General features: G+C 43.5%; 1 protein-coding gene across 1 annotated transcript in view; it reads right to left on the bottom strand.

Moving 5' to 3' along the window:
• TCERG1L (transcription elongation regulator 1 like) overlaps window positions 1-13034 on the bottom strand; it is a 163678-nt gene extending 150644 nt beyond the window's left edge. The window contains exons 1-3 of the mRNA XM_028729901.2: window positions 12464-13034; window positions 9516-9662; window positions 3273-3453 (exon numbers count right to left, since the gene is read on the bottom strand). Of these exons, the coding sequence (XP_028585734.2) occupies window positions 3273-3453; window positions 9516-9662; window positions 12464-12763 (628 nt within the window). The 5' untranslated portion in view covers window positions 12764-13034. The remainder of the gene's footprint in view (window positions 1-3272; window positions 3454-9515; window positions 9663-12463) is intronic.
• Between the last annotated feature and the right edge of the window lie 6733 nt (window positions 13035-19767).

Consider the following 19767-nt stretch of genomic DNA (forward strand, 5'->3'; position numbering starts at 1 on the left):
TTTTAAAAAAGAGTATAATGTGAAAAACTCACAGTAAGTCAATTGCTCTTATTCTTCCAATGAACAGAAAGATCAAATTGCAACAAATGCTACAATAGATTTCAGTCTGGTGTTCTTGTAATATCTGGCCATTAGCAGGAATGACTACTAATAATGGATCCTTGCTGGGATGTAGACCACAACTCTCTTTCTCATCCAGATATAGATAAATACACATCCCTATTATTTTGTCCATCCGCAGAGTATTTTATGGTTTTGTATAATTTTCAGTGGAAGGCACAATAGCGGATCAATAGGGAAGAGCAGCAAGAAGATAAGGCAGCTTTGTGTAAAACATCTGAAAAGCCATTGAAGTTCAAGAATTATCTAACTTGTCCAACATGTATCAATGCAAAATAAAAATCTAAGCTAATTGGAATAAATAAGTCTTGCTGGCTGGCAAGGAATCACATTTCTCCGCCAACAAAGAAACTCTGTGCTGTATGAGAAAATTATCTCTTCTCATTGTGTAGCACTATTCTGGGAAAATACAAGAAAGAAGAAAATTGCATTAAAGCAATACTGTTTTCCATTAAGAAGAAAAGCTGTAAAAATAAGACAGGGCAATTACCATCTGGTTATTGTTTGAAATACATTTTTTTATCTAAGCAAATGGAGGAAGGACCAGTACAATCTTTAAAAATTCAAGTGGCTTGCTATGCATTGCATTCTCTAATTATCATTATTCAGAGGCTTAAAAAAAAATCAGAATTGCTGCCAATTAGTATGCTTTTGGGGGAATCCATAAAATACAAGTCCAGATTTATCCTTTGAAAGATATATCTTCTGGCCCTTTCTAGGCATATACTCAAAAACAGCAAACAAATCAACCAATTTCAGCTTGCTTAGCTGTGTACCGTACCTGAGATATGCAAATTTATGGAATTGATTTCATGCATATTGTGGTATGTAAGTTGGTTTTAATGAACTGATGGATCAATTAACCATCCATGTTAATAACCATCTACATGGGATAATTTGAGTGCTAAAAATACACATTTGAAATTAATATTCTACAGAAAGTTGGCTCAGCTTCTTAAAAAGCTAATTTTGTTGTTTGACAGCAAACTAAGCTATTCCGGCAGGCTCTTGCTGAGTTGGGCATGTGGTAAAACAGCCACATGAAGGTTAGATTAACTTAACACAACACATGTCCCCGCCCCCCCGAGCAGACTATTGGAATGCCATTCCCCATCTCTTGCTGAGGAAAACATGTATGGAGGTGTCCAGAACCTATGTATACTAGAGACTTCCACTGCCGCCTCACCTCTGATAAAGTGGTGGTGCACAGGGAAGGTTTAGTTAGCAGACCTTACCCCTTGGGTGAATTAGACTGGAATAATTACTTGGCTCTTTCAGTACATCAAGTTATGGTGTCCCATCAAAGTACACTGTGTTGAAGACAGCAACTTTGTACTAGGATCCAGAATTTTGTTGCTTTTGCAGGATTTGCTGTAACCTGTCAACAAGCCTGCTACAGTTTGGCACATTTTGCAGTCTGGTGCACTTTTCGGGCAGAAGTAAGGCATAGAACTTACAGCCCCAAAACTCTGAGATAGTATACTCAGGGGGTTTTTCCATGTCGTTTTTTAAAGGGTGTAGTGTCTATTGCTTTCTCTTCTGCAGGTGGTTGGCTGCATTCATGGCTTCACCCCAGAACTTCCTTGAGACAGCAGCATCAATCAGCATGCTCATTGACATTTCCATTAGCGAGTGATGCTTTCTCTCGGTGATGCCATTTTGAGAGGGCATATACAGAGCAGTGGTTTGATGCTGTATGTCATTCTCCTGCTTGATATTATGACCAGTAAATTCACTTTTGTCCGTGCGAAGCACTTGCACTTTTCTCTGGAATTTTTTGCTGGTGAATGTTACACAATCCTTCAGTTTTTCAAATAATTCTGCTTCACTCTTAAGAAGGTAGGCCATGGAGAAATGACTGAAGTCATCAATGAATGTGAGAAAGTATTTGTTCCCTCTTGGCTGTGAGAGTTGACACTGGTTTGCACATGTCACTGTGCGCAAGCTCCAGAGCAGCAGATGCTCTGTTCACACTGACCTTTGAAGACAGCTTGTGAGTTGCTTTTGCCTTAATACAGATGATGCACTTCATCAGTGTACTGCAGGTTGACAATTCCAAGCATCTTGTCAATTGCTTCTTCAAAAGTTCCTTGGTTGCATCTGGGAATCTGTGCTCCATTCTGCAATTCCATTTGTACAAGCAGATGTCATGTACTTCTTGCTTGCTTGCCTTTGCATCTTCTGCTGAAAGAACAAGCTTGTAAAGATCGCCATCTATCTTTGCAGTGGTTAGTACATCTTTTCCCTTCTTAATGAAGCAGTTGTTCCTGTTAAATGGTACAAGAAGACCCTTATTGGTTGCATGCTTCATGGAGAACAAACTTCCACAGAGATCAAGAATATATAACTTGTTGAGTATGGGAATGAGCTTCAACTTGTCCCTTGGCTGGACACACTTGAGAAAGCCTTGGTCCTTCCCTTCAGCAGTGATGCTGTTCCCATCAGCAAATTAAATCTGGTCGTTTGGATTGAGTGATGCAATGAAGGACTTGGCATTTGACATGTGACTGCTTGTGACAGAAACAACATACCAGTGACGAGGCATTCTGTTGTGGATAGCTTTGAGGCTTGTGTCCCAGATTTCTGTAGAAGCATCACTTGCAACCTTTGCTTAGGGATTGAGTCTCTTTTGAGTTTGCTTGCGCTGCTCAGACTTCCACTTGTGGCAGTATTTCCTTTGATGTCCCATTTTCCCACAGTGAAAACATTTTCTTTGGTCTTTTTGCTTTCCGGTAGCCTTAAGAGATTGACCTTGACAAGGGTCTGTGCTACATTCACCATCAAGACATTCATTTCTCCTATGATGCTCCTCAGTGAGTTTGGAAAAGACATAACTTGATGTCAAATCAGCTTCTGGTTTGGTTTCCAGGGTGTTTATCAGCAGAGCAAATGACTAGGCTAAACTGCATACCATGATAGCCACTATGTAGTCACCCTTCATGTCCCTCCTGATTTATCTCAATTGCTGAATAATCTCTAGGATGGCATTCAAGTGAGTCTACATATATCTGCATCCTGCTTCAACCCAAATGAATACAGCCTCCTCAAAAGAAACAGCTTTGAATTCAAAGTGGAACATTGCTGCAAATTGCACAGATCAACAGGAAGGAAAACATAGAGCTCAAGAACATAGTTATTTATTTTTAACTAACCTGGAATAGGCTGGGGTGTTAACACCACTGCAGGAAGAGGCCTAGGGGCAGTAGCTGGCCTAGATAAAGCCACAGCTACTTGATTTGTCATAACAAGAGGTTTATCGTGTCCCTGGTAGATTCGTAGCTCCTCAGGATGTATCCATGATGAATCCAGAGCAAAGGCATTGTTTAAATAAATCTGCCCAGAAGAGGAGAAAGAAAAAGAGAAAAACATTGCTCATTATATAATTCAATTGACTGCTATGGCTTCTTTAACATTCATTGGAACTCTCCATTATCAGATTAACCTTGGCTTTCTGAAACGCTTCTAATTATTTGAATTCTCTGTATCTACCCAAGCGATCTGATGTCAAACCTTTGTAAACAGCACTGCCAGAACAAATATAAAGCTTAAAAATTTGGAATAGAAAATAATTGTACCGGCAGAAGAATGGAAAATAAAGCTGAGATATTGTTTGCAGTGGGTGCAGTTGTGCCATTCACTATTCACTGATAAATCCAACTAATCAATGAATAAGACTTGTGTGTGAGAATGAGAGGCAACCAGTTAACATCATCAGACTGCATTGCTTCCTTCAAGTAAAAAGAAAACTCCTGTTTCATCTACATCTTTTATGAGTACTTATAATAAAAAAAATAGTGGATTTGATGCAAAATAACTTAGTCACAATTTAGCCCTGTAGGAGAGAGAGAGAGAGAAAGCAATCCTAATGCCCAGATTCACTGGCTAGAGAGGGTTAGGATATGGCAGAGGTTCCTCTCCACTCATGGAGAGGTGGGGAGGCTACACCCACAAAAATCTCCATAGCCATAGATCTAGCACTGGAGGTACTTCTATCCCTGGCAGTTGGCATTAGGCCTTGGAACAGACCTTTTAATACAGTGAGAAGCTGGGAAATTGCTTTGTGTGAAAATTGCTTTTGCAGCCTGTACCCAAAGTCCCTTCATTCTCTGGAGAGCCTCAAGATTTGGCTCCCCATGCACCCAAGAACCGAGGTAAATAATTTTGTTTTACTGCAACCAATAGGGGGATTTTTTTTTTTAAAGATACATATATCAACAAATATAAGGTAAGTCCATCCCACTGCCTTCTACCTTGACTGCTGCAAGCTGGTAGGACTTTGGAAACTGCAGATAATCCACCACTTCACATCTCCCCCACTTAACAACTGTCACTCAAGTTCCATTGGTTTCAATGGGCTAAAGCATATATAACCTCCTCTGGCTCGAACCATCTCTATCTCGTTACAGGTAGGTAGCTGTGTTGGTCTGCTGTAGTTGAAACAAACCAGAAGCACCTTAGAGACCAACTAAGTTAGTTATTGGTATGAGCTCATACCAATAACTAACTTAGTTGGTCTCTAAGGTCTCTATCTCTATATATCTATATATCTGCTTCCCAGTTAATCAGGGATACCTTTTAGTGGAGCAATGGTGTTTTAAACAATTCAGCTGATTAATTGTGGCAGGCATGGTACTTACCTTTTTAAATGCAAGATAGTATTCAAGCTACATAAGCTTCCTGCTCCATTAAAATTGGAAGTTTCTTATTGATTTCATTAGGAGAAATACTATACCCACTGTGAATGCATTTCCACTTTTGAGACTATTGATTCATATATAAATTCCAGAGCCCTAAAAGATTATCCAAATTACATGTCTTTGAGGAGCCTCTGGGATTCTGTCTATCAAATGACAAACTTTGTGGCCACAAAGAAAATTACTTTGTGTTTGTTATACAACATGGAAGTCTGACATTCAAAAAAGAAAAGCATTTTTTTAAAACAACAACATGAACCCCACGTGGCATGCCCAAGTCCTTTTGACCCTGGCCACGATGCATAAAGCATATGATATCAAATGATGCATGTATATCACTTCCTCCATAACATTCCTTCCTAAAAACAGGGTTGAGCATATATCTGAATCTTGGTACAGACACACAACAAATAAAATCATTATTAATTTTCTTAGTATATCTTGGTAAGCCTAAGAGTTAATTCAAATGTGCAGGCAGGCTCACGGCACTAATTTCCTAAAACTTTGGTATGCGTAGAATGTACACAGTGGGTTGCTTCCTTGAAAGCATCCCTACATCATGGAAAGGTAATATCATTAAACTGGTAGGCAAGAAGCCTTCTCCTCAAATGAGAGCTTTCCATAACCTTTGAAACGGGGATTTTTCAAAATAATAATTCCCCACAGGTATTCTATGATGTCTGGTGTGAGCATTTTGCAAATACATATGGATTGATTCAAACAGCTTAATGAGACTGGGGTCTTTTATCAATATCTGAAATGCCCTTAATGCCATTGGGTTTTGTTGGAAAAATCTATGTCAAACAATTCTGTTTGTTTGTTTGGTTGGTTGGTTCCAATTCAATCTCTGCTGAAACTGACACTGTTCCAGATTGTTAAAGTTCAGGTTCCAATAAAAGCTCAGGAACTGGTTCAGTTCACAAATATGAAGCTCACAGTAATGGCCATTTGCACAGTGAGGTGGAGCAAGCCCATTAATCTAAGACAGTTACAACCAAGTATCAGTAACCAGGAAAGTTTTATGAGACCTTCCAGTCGGGATTCAGGCCTCATCATGGGACTGAAACTGCCCTGGTTGCATTGGTCGATGATCTCCAGCGGGCTAGGGACAAAGGTGAGAGCTGTTTCCTAGTTCTGCTAGATCTCTCAGTGGTTTTTGATACCATCGACCATAACATCCTTCTGGACTGTCTATAGGGGCTGGGAGCTGGGGGCACTGTTATACAGTGGTTCCGCTCCTTCCTCCTGGGCTGTGTTCAGAAAGTGGGGGGGGGATGAGTGTTCAGACCCCTGGGCTCTCACTTGTGGGGTGCCTCAGGGTTCCATCCTCTCCCCCATGCTTTTCAACATCTACATGCAGCCGCTGGGATAAATCATCAGGGGGTTTGGGCTGGGTGTCCATCAATATGCGGATGATACCTAGCTCTACCTCTCTTTCAAATCAGAACCAGTGAAGGCAGTGAAGGTCCTGTGTGAGTGTCTGGAGGTGGTTGGAGGATGGAAGGCGGCTAACAGATGGAGGTTGAATCTTGACAAGACAGAAGTACTGTTTTGGGGGGGGGGACAATAAGCGTGCGGGTGTGGAGGACTCCCTGGTCCTAAATGGGGTAACTGTGCCCCTGAAGGACCAGGTGCACAGCTGTCCATGGAGGCGCAGGTCAATTCTGTGTCCAGGGCAACTGTTTACCAGCTCCATCTGGTATGCAGGCTGAGACCCTATCTGCCTGCGAACTGTCTTGCCAGAGTGGTGCATGCTCTAGTTATCTCTCGCTTGGATTACTGCAATGCGCTCTATGTGGGGCTACCTTTGATGGTACCTTTGATGAAACTACAACTAATCCAGAATGCATCAGCTAGACTGGTGACTGGGAGCTGCCGCCGAGACCACATAACACTGGTCAAGTTCTACATTGGCTCCCAGTACATTTCCGAGCACAGTTCAAAGTGTTGGTGCTGACCTTTAAAGCCCTAAACGGCCTTGGTCCAGTATACCTGAAGGAGCATCTCCACCCCCATCGTTCTGCCCAGACACTGAGGTCCAGTGCCGAGGGCCTTCTGGCAGTTCCCTCACTGTGAGAAGCCAAGTTACAGGGAAACAGGCAGAGGGCCTTCTTGGTGGTGGCACCCGCCCTGTGGAACGCCCTCCCACCAGATGTCAAAGAGAAGAACAACTACCAGACTTTTAGAAGACATCTGAAGACAGCCCTGTTTAGGGAAGCTTTTAATGTTTAACAGACCACTATATTTTAATATTTTGTTGGAAGCCGCCCAGAGTGGCTGGGGAAACCCAGCCAGATGGGTGGGGTATAAATAATATATTATTATTACTGATCTTTTTGTGTGTGGAATCAAACTTGAAAAATCTTCTTATAACCTTGCATTTTTTATTATATTCATTAATTGCTCCATAATTTAGTTATCTGAGTAATGCACATAAATTGTTCCCTACCATGTTGGAAATGGAATGTGAGGTCGAACCTTACATTTTCTTCTTATGGACCGACCTGGACACTGGAATCATCATTGGAGGCCCTTCTTTGTGTGCCTTCTCCACAAGATGTCCAGAGGGTGGCAACATGAGAGCTGGCCTTTTCTGTGGTGGTTCTCAGCTTGTAGAATGCTCTCCCTAGAGAGGTTAACCTGCTGCCTTCGTTATGTATCTTAAGGCACCAGGCAAAAACATTAATCTTCTGCCAGGCCTTTGGCTAATTAAACAACCTCTGACCATCTAAACTGTGCATGTGGGAGGGGTTATTGTTTTTGTTTGTTGCTATGTTATATATTTTTGAGTTTTTATATTGTAAACCACCCTGTGATACTTTGATAAAAGGTGGTATAGAAATGTAATAAATAAAATAAAATCACAAATACCTCTCTCACACTGTCTGTCTAACATCAGTACACATCATGAGGCTGGGATTCCCCTTTAAATATTTTGATCAAACATACACTTCCAGTCTGCTTTCTTACATCTTCTAATCTTTTGGAGTCTGCTATCATTTGGCCTTGGTCCCATTCACCTAGCAGTACTTAAAAGCTTCCTTTTCTACATAGGGTAATGATCCTGGTTTATGTAGATTAACTACCTGGCATAAAGGATGCTCAAAATATTGTTAGGCCCCTGCAAAACAAGCACAGCTCAGAGTGGGATATCATTTCCAGTGAGTCCCTCCCCACCCACCCACATTGTGCTCCCCATTGCTGCATTAAGGGCTCCTCAGTGTATGGACTGAGAGCTTCTTCAGGTTTCCTGGACCAGGAAGAAGCTGCTCACTTTCCTCTGATTCTAAAGTCACCAGGCTAGCAGATGTCTGCACTCGGGGACACTTCAGTCACAGCCACTGCAAATAAATTCTTTTTGTATCTAGGTTAGAAAGACTAGGTTTCAAATCAAATTAGCAACAGTTTAGAATCTTTAGTCCCCAGTCTGGCTCAACACTGGGTGGCACTGTGGTTTAAACCACAGAGCCTAGGGCTTGCCGATCAGAAGATCGGCGGTTCAAATCCCCACAACGGGGTGAGCTCCCATTGCTCAGTCCCTGCTCCTGCCAACCTAGCAGTTTGAAAGCACGTCAAAGTGCAAGTAGATAAATAGGTACCGCTCCAGCGGGAAGATAAACGGCCTTTCTGTGTGCTGCTCTGGTTCGCCAGAAGCGGCTTAGTCATGTTGGCCACATGACCCGGAAGCTGTACGCTGGCTCCCTTGGCTAATAAAGTGAGATGAGCGCCGCAAGCCCAGAGTCGGTCATGACTGGACCTAATGGTCAGGGGTCCCTTTACCTTTCCGTTTACCTGGCTCAACACTGGAACATGGGGGAGGCAAGGAACACAATGGGACCCTATCCTCTTTTTTCCCTGTAACAGGATGCTTTTCATCAGTGGTTTGTGTCTGAAGCTTGAAGAATACTTCCAGTCCAACCCCTGCTGATGGTTTCTAGACCCAGCTCTCTTGAAGTGGGTGGGGTGCAGAAGCCAGGATGCACTCCAAAATGTATAAAAGTGCTCATTCTGCTGCTGGTGAGCCAGTGAGTGAACCACATCAAGTGTCTTCATTTACATGCATGCATACATATCCATACATTTTATTTGTATACCACCTTTCCAAAGTTCAAACAGTGCTCAAGGTGGCTTGTAGCATGCGAAAAGGTACATAACTACAGCATAGCTAAAGTTCCCATAAACAATAAATGAAACATTAAAGATACACAACCAAACTGAACCATTTCCACATAAGGCCTTATTATGAACAGGTAACCTGGCTCTGTTGGGTCATCACAAACTAAGTCAAACTCAGAGTACATCAACTGAAATCAACAGACTTACTACTTGTCCACTGTTTTCAATGGCTCTAACTCTAAGTATGACCAACAATGGTGATTGCCAAATTCATTTTATTTCAGGAGTCTTCCAGTTGAGGTTCATCAGAAACTTTTAAATAATGACTCAGGTTCTGGTCAGGTTTGTGGTTCAGGGAGGAAAATATAGTTTTGGGTTGAGATTCAGAATGGTTAGAAACAGCATTATTAATTCACTGTTATTCATATATTTAATTGCAAAATTTGTAAGCCAGTTTGGAAGTTTAATACTGAGATCAATATTTTAAATGAATGAATTGTACCCCATACATTGGTACAGCAATATAATTCTACCTCCAAAATCTCAATGCCTGTTAAGTGAAGAAGAAGGCAAATTTTAACTTACCTTGCAATTTGGAAGCCTCTTTTCTACCCAACTTTTCCCAGAATGGTGTGGAGCAGCAGTTGTGTATACTTGAGGAAAAAGAGGGACAAACTCCACACTTGAAGAAGGTGAAAATCCAATCACTGGAGAATGAGCTCCAAACATCCACTAAAATAAAGTTTTTAAAAGGTAAGAATACACTCTAACATATTAGTCCAAACAGCTTTTGTTTGTTAATTATTCATGTTTTCATTTCTATTTCATATGTATTTTTGAGCACACATTATATGATTCTTATGTATCCTTTTGCTTTCTCCAAAATATGAAAAAAATTCACTGGGGTGGGGAAACAATTCAAAATTTACTGAGTTCAGCTATAAATTACTACTACTAAGGGCTTATGCAGCAACTCAGAACTACAATACCATGGTGAAGAGGGACTGTGATCCTAGTACACATCTAATATTAAATATGGCAAGGGTAAAGAATTAGTGGAGACCAGCTGGAATCTGACTAAAGCTACGGTATGTAGATATGAGTATGTCTGCCTATGATTTCAGGAAACAATTCTATCTATAGTGCAACATTTCACCCTGAATTCTGTTTTAGATGCAATCTAACAGGAATCCTACTCATAGATGAGTGATCCCAATTCACTCCTCAAGCAGACCTCTCTTCCATAGTCTATTTCCACTCCATTCTGTGCTGCACAACACCTTTGCTTGATGCTGCAGTACATCTGATGGTATTGGCTGTTGTGAATATAGCCATGACAAACCACAGCACGGCACTGGTGTGGTGTCTTGAGACAGTTCTCAGTGCTAGAATGATGCTACAAGTCATGTTCCTTCCTAGGTACAGCAGTGGTTGTTTCACATCCTAAACTTCTGTTTTTATAAGCAGTGGCTCATATGACAAGGCTGTTGGACATCAAGCAAATGTTTTAAAACCATAGCTAGGTGGATGACAAACAGCATAATTTAACTACTATGTTCAAAGGAAATCTCACTAAAATTAGTGATCATTCAGCTTTTACACAGGCAACAGCAAATCAAAGGCATCTACAGGGCCTTTGGTATATCCAAACTAGAGGAATGTTATTGCTTTCAATCCAATTCCATGGTTCTCCAAGTTCATAAATTTTCATTCGGTCCTGGAGTGTGTCTTTCACTCATCACTATGCTCTGTTCCTACATGCAACCATCAAGTGCCAGTACAGATTTCTAGCTTAGACATTTTATTAGGAAACTGGAATTTATCCAAAGAATTTGGAGTTCAAATATCTAAGTGAAACAGCATCAAATTTATGTCAGAGGCATTAAACACCACACATAACTAATTCCATAATTAACATAGTCAATGAAATCTAATGCATGTATTAAAAAATACTTAAGGCTAATCTCTAAGCTGATCATCCACCACTACTTTCAAATGTGCCTTACAATCCATACATGTGTGTGAGTGTGTGTGTGTGTGTGTGTGTGTGTGTGTGTGTGTGTGTAACCAGCAGTGATGATGAGATTTATTGCTTGAATTAATATGTGATCAAGAACAGCTAATGCCTGCCATATAACATTAAAGAACATCAGAGCAGAAGACACCAAATGCAATTGCTTATGTTAGCATTATCTTTATATGTCCAGCTGATGCTGTCACAGTAAACTCAAAGTGATGGTAAGAGGGTTAGTCCTAATGAGCAGATTCATGTGCAGCCACCCACTTTCTTTTTTTTATTAAAATAAATATTTTACAGATTTCTAAACATGAAGGGAAACACAAGTTCTTAGACATTTAATACCTCTAGTGGTAGCATCCTGGCATAGCAACGGGGGGGGGGGTTGCAACACATCCTCTCTTAAATCAGTCCTGTTCTACACCTTGAGAAAGCCTTCTGGAGCAGGCACAAATATTGTAAAAACAGCATAGTGCATTGAATGAATACACCAGCTGGTCCAAAATGCTGGTATTTTTAAAAGAGTGTGATAACTTTGGTTTAAGATGGTCAGGAAACATTGCTTGCAATATTAGAATAACCTTTCTGTAGTTTTTATTTAGATGAGCTTTATGCAATCATCCAGATTGTATGGAAGATGATTTGTAATGCAAAATAAATGCTCAAATCCAGCCTTCAAATCACTGCCCAGTTTGCGACTAGGATGCATCTGCAATAGGCTCGTGTAACTCCATTCTTTTTATCGAGTTTTCCATAGTAAACAACTCTACATTCTGACTGACTGCTGTAAAATACATGGCCCTGTTATTTATGGATTTATTAGGGTATCAACAGGAATGAGTATTAAGGGAGTAGCAGGGCATAGACCTTATGGCAGTGTCGTTCCAGTGCAATCGTGAGAGAGACATTACTAAAAAAAACAACGAGCAAAGAATGAGCCCTAAATGTCAGAGGACTGCAGTCTTTTAAGGAAGGCACACTATTTTGGATGTATTTTATAAACGTATGAAGCTCAGAAATGTGCAGTCCGTGTGGTTTGAGAGTGAAAAGGAACGAGCTCAGCATTAGCAATAGCTTCGTATTAATAGTTAATGTGGTCTCTCTCCCTCTCTTTCCCTCTCGTCTTGTCTTTAAAGTCTGGTGGAGACACAGTGCGGTTCAACAGCAAGGCGCAGACACACGTCTGCAACAGCGAGGAAATTTACGGGCGAACTTCAGCACCACGGCGCGTCGGACAGCGACAGAAGTTCCTTTCCCACCTCTTTCACTGCCAGCTTACGCGTTGCCCAAGGCTCGAAACGAGTTTCCCAATGTCCCCTTTCTCATTCTCCTGGGCGCTTTTGAACCCACCACGGAAAGGAACCGGCGCGATGGGAGTGAGGAAAAGCGAAGTGCGCTTCCAACAGGACCCTCCGTCAAAGCAACCAGAAAAAGAAGCACGAATAAAGAAGGCGGGGGGAGGGAGGCAGATGGTGGTGAGGGGAGACAGGCAAAGAGGCAAAGGTTCCTTCCTTACCTGCCCGTTCAGAAAGGGAAGCTGATGAACCGCGGAATGATGCTCCGGTGCCATCAAAGGCAGGAAAGGATTGCAGGGAAGTTGCCAGCCCGAAACCCCCTGGATCAGCGGCGCAGGCGGCGGAGGAGGCGGCGGTGGCGAAGAGAGCAGCAGAGGAGGGGGCACCACCCCAGCGGCGCCCCCGACCCGAAAGAGCCCCGCCGCGCTCGGGACCATCCAAATCCAGGGAGGTGCTGGGGGCTCCGCATTCCCGGGCCACAGGAGAGGCTGCTGCCGCTTGGCTCTCGGCACCGGGAGCATTCTACATCTTACAGTACGATTCCACCGGCGAAGGCGAGCGGCAGCGGCAGCGGGATCCCGGCTGGGGGTTCAGATCCGCGGCGCCTGGGGCAGGGGGGCGAGGGATGCCCATCAGTGCCCCGGCTCTGGATGGAGGCTGAGAGCGGCGGCAGCGGTCGCAGCAGCGGCGCCTCAGTCCTGAGCCGGTTGGGGCTCCACTTCGTTCTGTGGCGCTGCCGGGAGCTCCGCCCCTTCGCAGCCCCTCCCGCCTGACCACGCCCCCCGCGGCGGCTGCTCTCGCTACTGCTGCTGCTGCTGCTGAGGTTGCAGGGAGCCCGGGACAAGGAGGAGGAGGAGGAGGCAGAGCCGCACGCAGCCCTTGCTGCAATTGACTGGACGGGGCGGGTGCCCTCTAACTTCTCTCCTCTAGCAAACCGGACGGGGCGCGCCGCAGAGAAAAGAGGAGTGCGATGGGCATGGGGAGATAAGATCAAAGTGACGCGGGGGTGGGGAGCGGCGAAGGGAGGGGGGAATCCAAGAGCAAAGGATGGAGGACGACTCGAGGGAAGATGGAAGCAACGCGAAGACGGGAGGCGGGCGAGAGAGGAGGATGAAGCCAGAGAAAGAAGAGCCAAGGGAGTAAGAGAAAGAGAGGGGCAGAAGGGATCTGAGCTCGAGGAAGAACTGACCAGGGTTTTGAGGGGCCTCTGAGCACATGCAGAGTGCATTTCCCCTGTTTACTACCTCTAGCCCTCACACACTTCCGGGAGTTAAGGAAGGGCTTCCCAGGAGATTCAGACTTTGGCATCTCTCGCTTTTAAGAAGTGTTGCGCTTTTCAAAGGGGGTCTTGCGGGGGCGGGAGAGGAGGAATGAAGAAAAGGGAAGGGAGGGAGAGGTGAGAATGGCAAAGAGTAGCTGTGGAGGGTGTGAAAGAGGAGATGTGAGAAAGTTCAAATGGGAAGAAAAGAGGGTCGGAATGTGGAGTTTGGAGGAGGTTGTAGTCGCATATGCCATACATCTCCTTGTGGTGAAAATGAACAGATTCCTCTTCAGGTGTTGCCCTAGAAGTATGAAACCCTTTGTAGCTGCTCCTTAAAATCCAACACTGACTTTGGATTTCAGTGCTAATTACATCCAGCCCAATATTGTCCGCACCTAGAATGCAGAATCTATGTGCGCGCACACACCAGGAGGGGTTGCACTCCAAGTCTGATCATCACCAGTCAGCATGCCCAGGAATTATGGGAGCAACACTTAGAGCAGTGTTTCCCAACCTTGGGCCTCCAGCTGTTTTTGAACTACAACTCCCATCATCCCTGACTAGCAAGACCAGTGGCAAGGGATGATGGGAATTGTAGTCCAAAAACAGCTGGAGGCCCAAGGTTGGGAAACACTGACTTAGAGGAATGCAAGTTCACCATATCTGGTCTACACTAGACGGACAGTGGCATTACAGGGTAGCAGAGTTTTCTAGCCTTACCTGGGAACACCAAGGACTGAACCTTTGGTATGTAAAGCATGTGCTCTACCACTGAGCTATGGCCCTTCTGGTGCTTCACATATGGTATCACACATGCTGTTACATTGCATTCAGTTGCATATTCTCCCAAATGGAAAAGATAAGATGGGAAATAGCACCCCATGCAGCTTTGGTCCGACCACCCTTGCAGTACTGTGTCCAGTTCTAGGCACCTCAATTTAAGAAAGATGTTGACGTGTGCAGAGGAGGGCAACCAAGATGATCACGGGTCTGGAAACCAAGCTTTATGAGGAATGGTTGAGGGAGTTGGGTATATTTAGCCTGGGAAATAGGAGACAGAGGAAACATCCGTCACATGGAAGAGGGAGCAAGCTTATTTTCTCCTGCAGCAGAGGCTAGAACATAAACCAATGGCTTCAAGTTACCGGAAAGGAGATTCTGACTAAACATCAGAAATAACTTTCTGATAGTAAGAGCTGTTTGACAGTGGACTCCTCTCCTTTGGGAGGTGGTGGAGGTTTGGGAGGTCCTTGGAGGTTTGTAAGTAGAGGTTGAATGGTCATCTGTTATGTCTGGTCTAGTTGAGATTCCTGCATTACAGGGGGTTGGAAGAGATGGTCCTTCATGTTCCTTCCAACTCCACAAATCTATGAGTCAGTGTAGTTTTCTAAATTAGACACTGTAGCTGAGAAACAATCTGTCCTGACATCCCATTTTAAACCTGCTCCTGTAGAAGTAATTACCATTCATTTTAACATGACTTACTTACACATAAGTCTGCTTAGATATGTAATCTACAGGGACAATCAGCAAAAGCCTCCTTGCCATGAGTGGGAGGAGGGCAAGAGCACTTCTATGCTTCCATTCGTTTCTGTGGGGCTCACATAGCATTGTTCCCAGTCCTTTCTTCATTGATCTCTAATCAATGCCCAAGAACAGTAATTATCACAATGTGTGTGAATGCTTTCAGTCCCCTGTAGTTCACCTTCCCACAGAAAGCATGCCTGGCCCACCTCCTCTCCTCTGCTGTAGGAACATAATATGCAGCATTTTATCCAGTAATGCACTTAATTGCTAGTTAAGCTCATATCTGTGGGTTCCACTCGGACTTTCAGCTGCATATCAGGGAATTGCAATGTGGATTGACGCTCCCCTCCTTCTCCAGCAGCAGTGTGGGCAGGCGGCTCAGAAAGGTCAGAACCCTCTAACCTGACACTTAGCTAAGGACTTCTCCCCCCTTCTCAGTTACAATATCTAATTCAGAACACTGCACTGAAGGTTGGGATTTATTTTCCATCACACTGGATTTATGACCTCAGATGTTCCCCTTTACATTCTGCTTTGAACTTCTTTAAAATTGTGCTTCTTAATTCGTGTGTCCCCTTCCTTCATTTCACCCACATTGTTAATGAATTCAGTTCTGGATAAACATCTTCAACCTTCCTGCTTTCAAGTTCATTCAGCTAAGGGAGATCATGGCATTAGAACAGTCTGCACCTCTGACTGATCCTGGGACAAACTATAAAATGGGGGACGTGAAGGTGGTGTTGGAGCCGACTAATTGGGAATGCCTGTTCTTTTATTGTCCTTATGTCTAAGGTACAGAAAATGACAAAGGAACTGACCATGTTAAATATGCATGTCTGTCAGGTGCTCAGATACAAATGCTGTTAAGTACCTGGAACAGACAAGCAGACAGGCAGTCTGGAGGGAGAGAGCCTGTAGGCTTCCAGCAGTAACAAGTTGCCAAGACAAGAAGACAAGAGGAGGTCTTAGAGCAGACGATGGTATAAAGACTGGATTTCTCGTGTCACCTGATTTCCAGGAGTGATAATCACCTGGAAATACTGCCCTAGCTATGACGGCCTGCATTCCCTCTGATGAGTGCATGACAATGTGGCACACTTATGCCACATCAGATATGAACTATGCATTCCTGTATGTGGGTCCCCGCCACCCCATTGTTTGGCCCTTTAAGAAACACAAAACTGCTGGTCAGGGAAGGCTGGTGTGTCCCTTTAAGATATATTCTAAAAAGGTAAAATAATATGCTACACACAGAGACACACACAACTTAGGTGAGGCATGAAATATCTAAGTGATATCACACTTTGCAGGATTCATCCAGCTTCCAATGGTTAGCAAGAAGCCCATCCAATAGGCAAGAAGTCACAGGCAGATTGGCTTAGGTATAACTGTGGATACTAGTTTTCCCAGTAGTGATGTATGGAAGTGAGAGCTGGACCATAAAGAAGGCTGATCGCTGAAGAATTGATGCTTTTGAATTATGGTGCTGGAGGAGACTCTTGAGAGTCCCATGGACTGCAAGAAGATCAAACCGATCCATTCTTAAGGAAATCATCCTTGAGTGCTCACTGGAAGGACAGATCATGAAGCTGAGGTGCCAATATTTTGGCTACCCCATGAGAAGAGAAGACTCCCTGGAAAAGACCCTAATGTTGGGAAAGATTGAGGGACAAGGAGAAGGAGACGACAGAGGACGAGATGGTTGGACTGTGTTCTCAAAGCTACGAACATGAGTTTCACCAAACTGTGGGAGGCAGTGGAAGACAGGAGTGCCTGGCGTGCTCTGGTCCATGGGGTCATGAAGAGTCGGACACAACTAAATGACTAAACAACAACAAACTGTGGATAAGATAGACCAAAGGGAAAGGAACACAAATCCAGCTAGAACGCTTATGGCTGAAAACCAATCTGTTTCAGAAAGGGAATATGACAGCATCCTGTCAAGGGAAGTCTGGCCTGGATGTCAACCAGAGCCCGACTAAGATCGCTTTCTATAAAACAGTGCAAAGCAATTATTAAGTAAACATGGTGCGTTGCAGTGTTTCATAAGCTAAAATAAAAATGTCATTGTCATGAATAAGAGCACCCACGCCAGTTCTGAATCTGTAGAAAAGCACCTTGGGAGTTCTGAGCTGCATTGGCTGAGAGTAACAGAAACAAGCTCTGTGCATGCTGGGATCACTCTTTTAAAACAAAACCTACCCAGCTCACCTGCACTGGTTAATATTTTTTGATGTTAGACAGAGCCACAGGGTCTTTCCTGCAATACCTCATTGTATGACTCCTCCTGGGAATGCGTAGGGGGTTGCCAGAAATGCTCATCACCCTCCTATATGCCTATGAAATCCTCCCATGGTGCCCAACATATACACAAAGAGAACGGTTTGTCCTTTGTAGCCAAATAAGCAATTAGGAACTGAAGCTAAATGGGCTCTCTGAGTGACAGTGATTCTGATGTGTTGTGTCATTTATTTATTTACATAGGAATATTGGAAGCTGCCTCATTTTGAGCCAGACCGTTGGCCCATCTACCTCACTTTTGTTTACACCAGGGATAGCCAGCTTGGTGCCATGCAAATGCTTTGGGGCTGCAACATTAGCCACATCCAACATGGCCAATGGTCACAGATTATGGAAGGCACTACATTGTCCATCCTTGGCACACACTAACCAATGGAGGCTCTCCAAGATTCCAGACCAGAGCATTTCCCAGCCCTACCTGATGCCACAAATTTCAACTTGGCCCTTCTGTGTGCAAAACAGATGCTCCAGTGCTGAGCTACAGGTAAGTAATGCATATATAGAGAGAAATACTTTTTTAAAGAATGGTGATCTGCCAAATCCTATAATCTGGGTTATTGAGACAAGAAGTATTCCAGAACCTGACAATTGTGGCCCAAGCTGCTGCGGCTGACAGTTCCTTGTCATTCAAGTCTTGATCGGAATCAAAATCTAAGGAGCCAGACAAGGGGAGAAGTGAATTGTTTGTCTGGTTATCAATGAGATCTCAGAAAATACTTTTGTCCAGAATCATTTTACCTCGGGGCAAGTCCCACCACATATGACGGCAGGTCCCAGTATCCCGGCACCCCTTCCAGCATAAGAAGGAAATGGTACTTGTATATGTGTTTATGTCAAATGTGAATTGATGCGTGTGAGAGATGGTATGTGAATAGGGAACAGGTGTGTCTGTATGCAAGGAAAATAACATGAATGATGAATAAAGGATTGAATGGTGTGTCTGTGTGAGAGAGAGAGAATTGCTGATGCATGAATGGGGTACATGTTTGTGTGTGAGTGCATGTATGAATGTATGGATGTGGGTGGGGGGGGTCTTATGTGTGATTTTGGCTCCATCCACTGCTGCTATGTGGTTTACAGCCATCCTCCCCTAGGGAATGCAATCTCTGCTATTTGCTCATGGAAATTCTAGTAGTAGCATAGGTTCATTTCTTCGGTACATGGAAATTCTAGGGCTGCAGAGACTTGCCCCCAAGACACAGAGTCCTCAGATTTCTTACCATTCCCCCATTTCTTCACCTCCACTGCCTTCTGGCTCCCATCTCTTTTTTCTTTCCTTCTTAAGTCTTTTTCACGTTTTCTCAACATTTTAAAAAGAAATGCTAAACATTGTAAACACCACTGCACACAATAAAAGAAGAGAAAGGGAAAAGAAAATCTGGGTTTTATTTTATTTTCCCTGTGGGGGGGGGGGGAAGCAAGTTAAACTATATGGGTAGAACAAAGGCCAGAAAAGTCCTAGGGCAGAGGATCCTTGAGTATTTCAGTATAAATGCTCCAAAATAATTTGATTGCACTCATCATATAGGCACCTACCCCTAGGCCTGGTTCCGGAATGTTCAAGTCAGACTAATTGGCCTTCCTAGGAGAACCCAGGAAAAGCAACAACAATAATCTATGGCTCCTTGTGGGGATCAACCAGCCTAGAAGGCTTGAACTGAATCCCACAGTAACTCGGGTTGATACACAAAATGCAGAAAGTAATTTGGACCTATGTAGTGTCCTCCACATACCCACACACTTTTCTGTTCACATCTTGGTCTTTCCCAACTTGTTCTTGGTGAATTAGGATGAGATCATTGCAAGGCTCTCAAGTTTTAATGTTTTGGGGCATTTTGATTCTTTATTAAAGCCAAGCAGAATTGTTGACTGTACTCAAAGTAATATTTTTTTTACAAGCAAAAAAAAAAAGAAAAAAAAGAAAAAGAAAAAGAACTACAACAAAAGAACTGTAGCTGTCTTTGAACATATTTTTCCCACCTCTTTTATACCCAAGGGAGATGTTTTTACTTCAGAGAATTACTGTTTTCCCACCCACCCCACTCTATTTGTGAAGGATGCTCTACGACTGATAAATTGTGCGTGTTTGGGGTTTGTTTTTGTTTATCTCATAGATCCCTGTTCTTCTTTAGAAAATTAACATGGCTTGATGGCAGGAGGGGGAAAGAGGCAGAAGGAAGGGGGGGGGAGCTGATTTCTTCAACCTAATGATAATCATTACCACAAAATAAAACCTGTTGTTCAAACAACCAGAGGATGCCTATTCCCCCCCCCAAAAAAAAAGAGATCAGATTTATGAGGTTGCTTCCTCAACATGGGGCTCAACTTGATCCTGCTTGGCACATATGGTTATGAGTTTGAGCGGCTCAGTTTGAATGATGCCCTGAGTTTCTTAGAATTCTTGGGATCTGTTTAGGGAGAATGTATAAGAGCAAG

The sequence above is a fragment of the Podarcis muralis genome, chromosome 6 (genome assembly GCF_964188315.1).
Source record: "Podarcis muralis chromosome 6, rPodMur119.hap1.1, whole genome shotgun sequence".
Lineage (NCBI taxonomy): Eukaryota > Metazoa > Chordata > Lepidosauria > Squamata > Lacertidae > Podarcis > Podarcis muralis.